Genomic DNA, 13,236 nt, shown 5'->3' with positions numbered 1-13,236 from the left:
GCCAGAATAATGGAGTGAGTAGCCATTCCCTTCTCCAGGGGATCTTCCCAGCCCAGGGATCAAACCCAAGTTTCCCACATTGCAGGTGGATTCTTTACCAGCTGAGCCACAAGGGAAGCCCAAGAACAATGGAGTGGGTAGCCTATCCCTTCTCCAGCGGATCTTCCCGATGCAGGAATTGAACCGGGGTCTCCTGCACTGCAGGTAGATTCTTTACCAACTGAGCTATCCACTTCGTAAAAGGTATTATATTAGGAAGGGTTAAGAACCATCCAAGTCCAAACACACACACACACGTGAGCACACTAGAAATGAATACATTAGGGCCTCTTTTGAAAACAGTAATAATAATAAAAGCAACATCCATTTATTGAACACTTACTAATATGCCAGGCACTGTGTCAATACTTCACATTACTAGGGTTATATTATAATTAATCCTTAAAATAACCTGGTGAGGTTTGTGCTATTATCCCCATTTTACCAATAAGGCTAAAATTTGGACACATAACTTTTCCCTTATAATACTTTCAAAGAATCACTTTGTACTTATACAAGGAGAATGCATATCTATTAATAGATCTAGTTGGAGACTAAATAAATGACCCAAATATTAACTCTAATACATGAAAAATTAAGTAAATAGCATATGTTTCAACAAAATAATAAAAAAAATTTCCAAGTTATTAGGGTAAGAGGTTTATATTACTGCATGAATTTATAAAATATGTAATATAAAAGGGCTATGCTTTGCACAATTCAAGCTTGGTAAAGAGTACATAAGCAAATAAAAAAGTTAACTCACAGTATACTTGTAAAAATCTTATTATGAACTATTTAATGAAAAGAAATCTATACATTTTATATATTTCCGCAATATCAATACTAGTATATTCGCTTAGAGATGCTGATGCTTTCTCTGAAGCAACCAAAACTGGTAGGTGGATCACTCTTAGTGAGCAACACAACTGTCTGACTTTTCAAATAAAAACTGTAAATGTATTTTTCCATGGGGCATACTCATGTGCTCCCTCTCTCAAATTATTAGAAAACTGTCCTAAAAATCTGTATCAAATCAAAATCTGCATACAGTATACATTTCATATACACAGTATAAATGATGTACCTATGTGTATATATGACACACATTCACATATATGTACATATAGACAGATGTTCATATATACACATGATCAAACAGCAGAACCCCAGATGTTTTGGGCAATCTGGGATGTACTAATGAAACTTTGCAAATAAATAACTCAAAATAATTTGATTAAAAAAAAACATATTGGTTTCAACTTGTTTTGTAGTAAACAATTCAATAATTAAAAGCTGTAACCCATTATACTAATAGAACACCCAATAAAAAAGGAGGAAAAGGCTTGCATACTGTCAACAGTTCTTTTTTTCTGAAAGATCATGTAAATTATTTGGCGATCAGCACAGTCTCACAAGAATACTTCCTTTTAAACTGCCGCCTTCCCTCCCTAGAAAATCTCTAGTTCTCTTCCAAAGGAAAGATTAAAATTTTTTTTTAGAATAAATGTTGTCATACCAATAAAGATTAAAATAACTAGAACTATTGAGCATGGAAAATATTTGAGGAGAATGCTACACATAGTTCTTGTATAATGCGTACAAACACACACACACACCATCCCAAATGTCAAAAAAGATATATAACAGGTGAACTTGCAAGTTCGTGGAAAAAGAAGAAAAGAATGAAAAAATGTATGTATTTTCAAATGTATTTTGAAGCCAGGAAAAAGAATCATAAACCTTTTAAGGAGCTGAACTTGAGCACATGGAATATCAAAAACAGGTCATCTTCCCTTTTGAACTATTTCTTAGTCTGCACATTTGACATCTTAGACAAGTTTTCAGCTGCCTTTAGACTTCTTTGAAACTAGGCTCTTGTTTAATACAAGATAGGATGTCAGTTGATCAATATCCATTTGACTTAAATTCATAAGTCCACAACCTCCCTTAAGTGGTAGAACAAACAGGTACAAAGCCTGAAAATTTATTGTTTCTTTTTAAACTCCGAATGATATTTGCAGATGCCAAAAGGCATTTTGAAATCACTCACCTCTACTTCAGTAAAAATGAAACAGGGGGATGGGGAGGAGGGAGAATCTCATGAGGCCTTGCATGTCAAGTTTTTGCCCAGAGCTAATTTTCAGAGCTGTGTTATAAAACCCTGAAAATGGAGGTTTATAATGGAAATGCTGACAGACCCTTAACTATAGCAGCATGAATGGATATAATTAAAGAAAAGCTTTTGGCTACACCTAACTCCACAAATGAAAGACTGCCATTTTTATATTAACCTCAAATAACAGCCAAGTGAGAACCAGAAATGTGATTCCAGAAAGGTAATGTGAAATGTTAAAGATGACTGCTAAAACTATTTGACATTCGGAGTTTTAAACATGGAGGCATTTAGTTAACATAACCAAGTCAGTATTTTCATAATGCTACTTAATCAGCAATAAAGAATGCTCTGGTGAGCCATCAGCTCCAGTTAGCTGAAAGTGGCATATGAAGTTATTATTTCTTAACAGCCTAGAGGGAGCCGCTTCTCTCTATAATCAGTGATCTTAGTTCCTTCCTACCTATAATTTCACTGTCATACAGTTATAAAACTATTACCCAGTTCAACACACACACACACACACAAGCACATATCCTGCACACACATTTATGCAAGGACTGGTACCTTACTCCCACCTGAATTACAAAACAGAAGAGATTGCTAAGGTAAAGTATTTCATTCTTTCCTTTGTCAGGGATGCAGTCAGGAATAAATATCATCAATCTATGTAACCCACCTTCTCCATCTAAATCAAAATTCAAAGAATTTAGCTTTGTTCTTAACTTAAAAGAAAAGCTGTGCTTTAATTTTTAACAACTATTCAAATTATTTTTGAACTTCCTAATAATATTAATAGTAAAAATACTGTAGCATACCTAAAAAAGTCCTCTGGAAAGAACTTCAATGAATTCAAATTTGGAGTTAAGAGATCAGGAACACATCTCCATATGACCAAATACCTAGAGGACTTTTCTTGTGTTTCCCCTCCCTCCCTTCTTTTTTTCTTCTTAAGGTAAACAATCCTGAATGATCTCTGGGGCCCTTTCCCTGCAAATATCCCAAACTAAAACAAGTCTGTCTGGACAATATTTGCTTGGAAGTACTGAAGACTGATGGAATAAAATAAACCATGCAAGTCACAGTCCCTCTTATTATGTACTACAATCAGTCTCATTGAAGGACTGTTGCAAATTACTATGCAAGCTTCAGAAACTTAAAAGATGGCAGTGCCTGTACCATGACAGCATTAACAATGACCTGCACATTACTACACCATTCTCATTCACACAATGACCTCATACTTCTGTTAAAACTGCTTGATAATTTTGGTGACAGAAAGTTACACATGATTTCACATTCTCTTATAGCAATTGCTTTTGATCCTAGTTGAATAGTATAAAGCAAAACCAAAAATAAACATTTCTACAAAGAATTAAATATTACCAGCATAAACATTTGTGTCCTTTTTTTTTTTACTGGTTAGTCCTGTAGACCACACACTCCTTGCCCCGTGTTCAAGATGACACCAAATTAACACACTCAAACCAGATCCAGTTTTAAAGAAATTCCTAATATAAATGTAAAGTTACTCTCACTTTATATAATTGACAGTCTTCATTATGCCCTCTTGATTCCTACCTCTGTACTTCTGAATAGTGTGACCCTCATGGTTTCAACAAAAATGCATTATAGTGAACAGCTTACAAGGTACTTGCAAGCAATATTTTCCCAACACTCCTGAAACCGCTTTGGTTTTAATGCTAAAAACTCCTATTCTTTTGCCCAGGCTGTAGCAACATCGCCAGGCTGGTTTAGACCAGTTTTTAGACCCTTTTTCCTTCTTGCTTTGTATATTCAGACGAATATAAATAAACAAACCAAAAATGGTACCAGAAATGTGGAAATCTCTAACTGTGCTCAAGAAGCACAGGAAAATACTGCTTACCACTTATTTAAAATCTGAACAAACAAAATGAATTTGGCACTTGGAAAAGTATAGCATCTGCTAATAAACTCTACTAGACTAGGAATAAACAAATTATTTCATGGAGAAGATCCAGAATCAGTAAAAGCTTCCTCTAATGAAGTTGGCTCTTCATTTACTTATCTATTTATCTATCCGTCCATCTAAATATTTGATTCAGCTTACATTTAGGGATATAGGGATGATTATCTGCTTAAGAACTAGAGTACATGAATATAAAAACTACATAAAACCTAATGCGTGAAAACCTGTGGACTGATCTCTATGAACACACAGCCCAATGTAAATTAAGAAGATCACTAATGAAATTGGTAATGAAATATCCAAAATTCAGAAATTTCATTAAGTTTAGTATCTTTGAAAAAGATGCTACTTTTGTAATGTGCAACTAAGAAAAGGGAAGCAGTCTCTTCATTAACTTCAGACATGATTTTAAATAAAATTGTATTTCTATACCTAACTGCACTGAGTGTAGTATCTAACTTCTTAAGAACATGAACTTCAAAGGTGAAACTGCTATGTGAAAAGAGCCTTCAAGGCAATAAACAGCATGATCACTGTTCTCACCATTACTGTTTGGGTCTGAGTGCATCTGCATATTTGTATAATTCACGTAGATCTGGGAACAGCTAAGTTTTATATAGATGACTGGTGAACATCATCTACACAAAACTTGCTGTAGAACAATCCTATCTCACTCTTAGAATACACTGCTTTAGCTGGGAGTATTTCATGTGTTTGGGGCTTCCTTGGTGGCTCAGTCGGTAAAGAATCTACCTGCAATGCAAGAGACCTTGGTTCGATCCCTGGGTCGGGAAGATCCCTCAGAGGAGGGCATGGCAACCCACTCCTGCATTCTTTCCTGGACAATCCCCATGGACAGAGGAGCCTGGTGGGCTATATAGTCCACAGGGTCACAAACAGTAGGACATGACTGAGCCGTTAAGCACAGCTCATTTCATGTGTTTGAGGCTACAACTCGGCAGCAAACTAAAGAAAATAACTTTTTTTTTTAATGGTACAATGTGGCCAAAATCTCCTTAAGTACACAAAACTGCATATGTTTCAATGAAAGTCACCTCAGATTTGAGTTCATGGTCTTGCTTAGAATGTCTGAAATATCCCTCTGGATAATAATGTTTTTAGGAGAGGTAGAGAGGCAAGACGGGGCCAAGAGGCATGGCTCCTGGATTGCACCAGAGTTGAGTTTTATAGGCTTGCATGTGAGCCTTCTTTCAAAGAAGCGCTGTTTGAAAGGACAGTTTGCGTGCAGTAAAACTTCCTTTAACTGCTCTCTTTACAACTGAATTTCATGAGTATGTCAAAAGGAAAACTTTAACACAGAATCAACACAGGTAATGATATAAAACAAATTAATACATTAGCACATTACTGGAAAGCATACCTGATTCTGGCCAGAACAGCTTGTAGAAAGTTCAATACTGTCCTAAGTTCAGATTCTTGACAAGCTCGTAGAAGCATACTAAAGCCATCATTAAGCAGTTTTTCATGAGAAGGATGCAAGCAACGGCTTGTCTCAAACACCTCCTGAACACTGTCCATATATATGGAAAGAAGGGTCCAAAGGGTCTGTCTTTGTCCCATTTCATCATTCTTAGATACCAAGAATTCCTTTGCTTTCTCCCGGAAAGCATTTGAAAATTTCTCAGCCAAAACACCAATGTCCAGATTTTTCTGGGTATACATCAAGAGGAAGGCCATCTGACCCTTCCAAATGAGAGGAGATGTTTTAAAAGTAGGCTTGAGGAAATCTAGGAGGCGTAAAACATGACTTGCTACATCTTCTACCTCTGCCACAGCTGCTAACAGTAGAAAAAGGCTGAAAAAGTTCTGCAGACCAACTTCAGTTAGTTCTTCCATTCTTTTTTGATGGAATTTAGAATATATCCTGTAAAATTAAAACAAATGAATTATGAACAGTTTCATTCACAAAAATCCATCTTTTAAACTAACATTTAACTCAATACTCACGACAGCCTCATCACTTTAAATTTTTAGCTATTTCTACATAATGGGGCTATTGTATCACTTTTGTTGCTTAGAAAACAAAACTCATAGAATAAGCCTCACCTCTCAACCTTCAAATTTCTCAAGGATGCAGCAAGCATCTATAAGTGAATCAAAGGATTCAGTGGCTGTCCCCAAAGGACAGTAGAAATACTATTTTCTATATAATACTTGGCTTTTCCTTTTATTTTAATCCCCCCATAACCTTTCTTTTTCAGTGTTTACTGACAAATAAGAAAGAATATGTAATTCTTTTAAGTACAACTTGATGTACTTTATAGAACTCTTAACAGGGCAATTTTACATAACAGTGTTCCTTAAATTCTTTCTCCCTCTACCCTTCACAAAGACCTGGCTCTTACTATACTTATACGTTAAGACAATGCAAAGTACTGGGAAAATTATTTTTACCCACTCACAAAGAAAAATTATTAGTGCTCAAATATCCAAGACTAGCCATTTAAAAATCTGTTGTCAATATTACTTAATATAATTTAAGAGCTGATATATTTTAATTAATTAAGGGATCAGAACTGAACACCATTCATTTTTAATCTTACTTAGGGATTGTTAAGTTTCTCTGCAATTTTTATAATGGCTTATTCAAAACAGAAATGATTAATGCTTATGAGAGGTTAAATGTTTATTTATAAATAATGAAGCTGATAAGCTCCTGAAGATAAAGACCTAATTATCTTCATATCCTCCCCATCATACCCATGATAGGCTTGGTATACAGTCTTGTTATGAATTCCAATTTCTTTAAGCAATAAAGTTCAGAGTATTATGCTTTCCATAAAAATATTTAAGATTCCAAACAAAATTGGCAAACAGAACAAAAGAAAAGTAACTACTGTTTGAGCTACCTAATTACTGGAGGCTTAACAAAGATACCATTAAAAAATAAAGTATATTCTAAATAAAAAATCCAAACTGTATCACCATAATGTTGCAAGAATTATTCATTGTGTGAATCAAATAGGAATTTCATTTAGAGATTATTGAGAAGCATCTACCAGAAATATTAAGTATTCTGTTGCAAGAGCTTCCATTGCTTAAGCTAAGCAAGCGCTGGAGAACAGTCAACTGCAGAGGGCTAGAAAAGGGGCTCATAGGCAAAAGTAGAACAAGGAAAGACAGTAAGAATCACACCCATTTAACAAGCAAAACTCTCAAAAAAGGACAACACTAGACAAATGTGACCAAACGTTTATTTTACCACATCAGAAATGAAAATGGCATACTCCTCAAATGAGAACATCAGAGGTTTTGGTTCTTTTATATTATGGTTAGTTTTCATTCAAGAAACCTGCGCTTGTGAGACTGGTGGACTCAAAGAACACAAAATTTTATAGACTTAATCTATCATCTGCCAATGCATAATCTGGACATAATTTTTATTTCTGTAAGTTTTAATAAAATATATACAAGGAGTTACATGAAACATTACAATTAACTTTGGCAAGAAAAACAACAGTTCTCTTTTATACCTGCACTTAATACATGGGATCTCATTCTTCAGGACTGATGAGATAAATAAGAAACTAAAATCTTCCCTAAGTTAGGGATATTAGGTTGGTTTTGTACTGTTAACAAATTGGCAAGATCAAAATGCTCCATATTTTGCTGTCCTTTAACAAATATATTTAAGATATAAACCATAAAGACATCCAAGCACAAATTAACTTAAAAAACACACGCAAAAAAACTTCTCCGAAGATGTAAGTGAACATTCATGACAAAGAAAGATACAGTACACACCTTCCCTTGACTTGTTTCCAAGGATGAGGACCATTGTTCTTCATTGCTTTCTTGACAACTTTTGCCAAAATGCAAAGGAAAATAGTGTAACTACTGCTGGATTTATACAGGTCATGATCTTGTTTATCACAGCAGCAGGTCTTCACCATTTCTAGCATAGACAAGGGTGACTTAATGATATATGTAAGGCCTTTTAAAGGAAGCCAAGAAATACTGAAAGAACTATTCTAAAAGGAAAAAAAGAAAACAAGTATTAAATCTCTGAATAAATAACAGAAAGCTGTAAATCCCAACTAGCTCATTAAAATTCTGACTCTTCTTAATCATAAAAACTACACAGCCATTACCACATATTCCCCCTAAAATAAAAATTCCACTTAAGCACAGAATACAAAGGGCTGTTTCAAATTCCTGGATTATCCCCAAAATGTCTTTTTAACAGTTAGTCTGTTCAAATTAGGATAGTGTCAAGATTCATACCTTGCATTTGGTTGACACACCTCTTGAATCTTTTATCCTATAAAAATTTCCAATGGTTTCATCATACCATTTAACAGGTAATTTATTGTGCAATTTCCTAAATTCTGATTTTAGGGGCTTATATCTTCGGCTTATATCTTCCTACATTTCAAGATCTTTCTTACATCTTCCTGGAGTCACTTAATGTATTCTTTCATCTGCTATCTTTTCTGTAAATTGGTAGCTCTATCTAGTGGACTGATCAGATTCAGGTCAAGTTTTTTGGTGAGAATCTTTCAATGGCAGTCTCGAGTACTTCCTATTTCAGTTAGCAAAGAGGCACGTAATTTCTGACTTTCATTCTTTTTGTGATGTTTAAGACTGATCATGCTGATCGATCCATCTGAGTGATCCCCACCATTTGAACAGCCAGGGATGATCATCATCCAGATGGCTTATTTCAACAGATGTGCAAGATAGTGATTTTCTAATTCTATCATTCTTTCTAAACTAGCTTGAAATTTGGTATTCTGAAATATAGTTTGCTGTTGCTGCTGCTAAGTCGCTTCAGTCGTGTCTGACTCTGTGCAACCCCATAGACGGTAGCCCACCAGGCTCCCCCGTCTCTGGGATTCTCCAGGCAAGAACACTGGAGTGGGTTGCCATTTCCTTCTCCAATGCATGAAAGTGAAAAGTGAAAGTGAAGTCACTCAGTCATGTCTGACTCTTAGCGACCCCATGGACTGCAGCCCACCAGGCTCCTCGGTCCATGGGATTTTCCAGGCAAGAGTACTGGAGTGGGGTGCCATTGCCTTCTCTGGAAATATAGTTTATATTTTCCTTTATTTAGTTTCCAGAATAACAACTTTTCTAAAAATACCACAAACTCGAGGATTTAAACACATAATCCACAGCTGTCTTTATTCTTTATCATGCCCAAATTTACCCAGCACTGGGGAATGGGAGCTCCTTACAGCAGGCTCCTGTGTTCTTTTGACACAACTCCAGCTTACTTGGATACCCTCCCTGTTTTCAGGTATAACAAGGCATTACAGACCCATCCTGTATACATTCTGCCTGAGAATCAGAATTGGTCATTTCTCCAGCCAGACTGACCGTATGTTTCAGAGAAAGGTATTTTTCTCATTTTTAATAAGTTCAATTATATATAGACCCAAACTTGTAATTTACTTGTATGTCCTCCATATCTTTTTCTGTCTTGATTGAAGGTTTCACTATATACTTACTCAGAAAACCAAACATTCCAAATCTTCTCTTCTCTCCATACACAAGTAACAATCCATTTTTTAAATGTACTTTTAAAATTTTCTCTTCCAAATTTACCCTTTTTAAATTCACTGTCCCTATTTTAGTTCTCATTTGCTGCATTATTTACTTATACTACCATACTGGACTACTATCTCATCTGTACCCACTTCCTTTATACTACTTTCAGAAAAAAACTTTCTCAAACACATACATAATGTGTCACATTTTTGCTTTCCAATGTCTCTTGGATAAATCATAACTCAACTGCATGTTATCTTTAACCCTTCAAAATCCAGCCCTGGACTAACTTTTCTACTTTCTTCATCTCCCGTATTTCTCCACAGTCACCTCAGACCCATCATTTAGAACTATTTAACATAGTAGGCATAAATCATGTTTTTTCATGTCTCTATACACTTGTCCAAAACACTATTCCTTTTGCTTGGATGCTCATTTTCTTCTGTACTTGGAAAATTCTACTTATTCCCCAGGCCAATTTAAAAAATTATGAGTTCATCAAGTCTTCTACAAGTCAGATACTCCTTCCTCTAGCATTCCAGAGTATTGTAACTCTTTTCTTTTTTTTCTACAATATGTATGCTTCTGCCTAGTAGCCTAGAAGCTACTCAAATGCCAAGACTAGTTCTATAAGATAGCATTAACTGTTCAATGTGTTGCAAGCAATCAGTAGTTGTTAGAAAACATTTATAAATGAAGATTTTAAAAAATACCTTTCTGGCACAATTCTGGTTCCTTTGCTTAATCTCACCCTTAAGAGAAAAGGGACGTCAGATGCTCCGTCCCCTATGTCCATGCTCTTTAGACAATGTGAAACATAAAGATATTTTTTAGCTACTCTAATCTACTTTGAAAAATTAATTTTAAGAAATCTCTGTAATTATATATAATTAAACCCTAAAAACATTCCTCAAATACCATGTTCTAATTCTTCAAATTCCTGGAACAAATTCATACTCTATTTACTCACCAGGTTCTTACTATAATATTCCCACAGAATGGTGACAATTGCAATGTTTGGCTCCCAGAAATCACAAAGGGTCAAACAACAGTGAAGATACATTCGTAACTGCTCTTCTAGTATACCATCCTAAAAAATAAACTGAAATTGTGAGGAACTAAATAATGACCAACACACATTATTATAACTTGACACTGTTGAATAACCTGCTCCTGAAAAGAATATAAATACATATTACCAAGTCATACCCATTTTCATCTTCAGACCAGAAGATCTGAATCAGCATAAGGTATGTAACTTTGCTTTGGAGAAGGTTAATATGATAATTGAAATTACATAACTCAGTTTGACTTTTAACTCAATTATTTAACAACTGCAATAGGTATTTAATAACTGAATAGTGTCGAACCCAGAGACTGAAAAGAAACCCTAACCAGAAAGTAGCATAAGTTATCTAAAAATACAGAAGACTCAATCATACCTAAGTAATTCTTTATAGAAATATAGGAGTTATTCTAAAAACCAGAGCCGTTGGCAGAGTACATATGTTTTAACCTTTTAGAACGTTTTAATAGGTAAGAGTAAAAAAGTGACACTTTAAACTTACATATCAAATAACATGCATGTTTGTTAAAAGCTGACATAACACTGAATTCCAGTCAGTTATTCAAAGCTTACTATGTATCAGACAGTATTCTAAGGTACTAGGGAGAAGGAAGGCGATGGCACCCCACTCCAGTACTCTTGCCTGGAACATCCCATGGACGGAGGAGCCTGATGGGCTGCAGTCCATGGGGTCTCGAAGAGTCGGACACGACTCGGCGACTTCACTTTCACTTTTCACTTTCATGCATTGGAGAAGGAAATGGCAACCCAGTCCAGTGGTCTTGCCTGGAGAATCCCAGGGACAGGGGAGCCTGGTGGGCTGCCGTCTATGGGGTCACACAGAGTCGGACACGACTGAAGAGACTTAGCAGCAGTAGCAGCAGGCATAATGAAGTTACACTTTGGGGAAAATGGAAAAAGAGGATACAAACAAGGATACAAACTGTTTACATAATGTAAACAGTTATAACCACTGCAAAAAGCAAAAGAAAAGCAGAGTAATGTGGTAGAGTAACTGACAGAGGATGTGGGTCATTTTTTTTATCAGGCACTACGAACTGAAAGGCCTTTTTGAGGGCTAGCAGTAGTAGTGTTAGTTGCTCAGTCATGTCTGATTCTCTGCAACCCCATGGCTTGTAGCCTGCCAGGCTCCTCTGTCCATGGGATTCTCCAGGCAAGAATACTGAAGTGGGCTGCCATCTTACTCTTCCAGGGGATCCTCCCCACCCACGGATGGAACTCTGGTCTCTTGCATTGCAGGCAGATTCTTTACCATCTGAGCTTTTATGGGCTGGAATTTGGGTTAAATGATTGGATGGAAAAGAGCCAACCACATACAGAAATGAAAGTAAAGCACTGATGGCAGAGAAAATACATGGAAACTTCCTGAATTAGCAGTAAGCTTGGTTTTATAGGATTAAGTCAGAGATAGTCAGGAACCATATCTCATTTAAGGCTTTACACGTCACAATCAGAAATATGGACTGTATTTTAATTATGTTGGGAAACCTTTAGAGGACTGTAAACACAGGGGTGACATGAAATGAATGCTTCAAAAATGCTACACTGGATCAAGCAAGATGACAATAGCAGATAAGAACAGAGTAAGATCAGTTAGAAGAGCTGAAAGAGAACTTCCAGTGTAACAGAAAAGCAGACAAAGGTTAAGTACAAAGCAGACATGCTGGAAATGTGACGGTGCCTGGGAAACATTATGCTTTAGGTAAATAATTGTTGAATGGATTCAGTATTGTCTCTTTTCAACAAAGGTGCGTGGTTATTTCATCACGGAAGATTAAAATGTCTCCTTTTTTCTACTTCCTTCTCCCACCAACTTAAAATTCTAGGAGATAACTGTGAAACTGTAAGATTAAGACAGGAAGACAATTTTAGAGTTATGTTGATGGAATTTGTTTATGACTTATATTAAGGTATGAAGGAAAGATAGCAATTCAGGGGAATTCTTAAGTTTTGGCTTAAGAAAATGAATTGATGGAACCACTCAATTCTTATGGTGGCAAAGAGCAGGGAAGGAACAGGTGAGAGTGCACAGGGCAACCGAGTACAAATATTACACAGACAATTTATGGGTCTATAGCTCAAGGAAAAAGGCAGAGCTACTGATACAAATTTGGATATTACCTTCATATTGATGGTTTTTAGAGCTAAAGGCCTAGATAAGATCAATCTAGGAAAGACTGTGGACAGAAAACAGAAAAGAACCCAGAACTGACAGCCTATTGCTATTCCAAAATTTAGGTATCAAGAAAAAGGAGGCCTATAAGCAAAACCCAATGAAGTAGGTAGGAAACCAGGCATCATGGGCCCTGAGAGAAGTATTTCAGAAAGAGAAGGGGATCACCACTTTCTGTACAAAGTTACACAGCTTCATGGACACTTCACACACAGTTCTCACCTTCCTATCTACCTTCAAGTCTATGAGTTCCCTAAGGGCTGCGATAGTGCTCCCCAGGCCTAGCACAGTGCCTGCTTTACCAAAGAGACTCCGTAAATGTTTTATCAACAAAACAGATCTGAGTTCTAGTGTTTCTT

General features: G+C 36.1%; 1 protein-coding gene across 2 annotated transcripts in view; it reads right to left on the bottom strand.

Moving 5' to 3' along the window:
- MMS22L (MMS22 like, DNA repair protein) overlaps positions 1-13,236 on the bottom strand; it is a 125,029-nt gene that overhangs the window by 76,088 nt on the left and 35,705 nt on the right. For both annotated transcript variants that reach the window (XM_027551364.1, XM_027551363.1), the window contains exons 12-14: positions 10,588-10,707; positions 7,872-8,098; positions 5,488-5,991 (exon numbers count right to left, since the gene is read on the bottom strand). In XM_027551364.1, coding sequence (XP_027407165.1) covers positions 5,488-5,991; positions 7,872-8,098; positions 10,588-10,707 — 851 coding nt within the window. The remainder of the gene's footprint in view (positions 1-5,487; positions 5,992-7,871; positions 8,099-10,587; positions 10,708-13,236) is intronic.

This window comes from Bos indicus x Bos taurus, chromosome 9 (genome assembly GCF_003369695.1).
Source record: "Bos indicus x Bos taurus breed Angus x Brahman F1 hybrid chromosome 9, Bos_hybrid_MaternalHap_v2.0, whole genome shotgun sequence".
NCBI lineage: Eukaryota > Metazoa > Chordata > Mammalia > Artiodactyla > Bovidae > Bos > Bos indicus x Bos taurus.
Note: the sequence above shows the minus strand (reverse complement) of the source record. Positions and strands in the feature narration are given on the sequence as shown.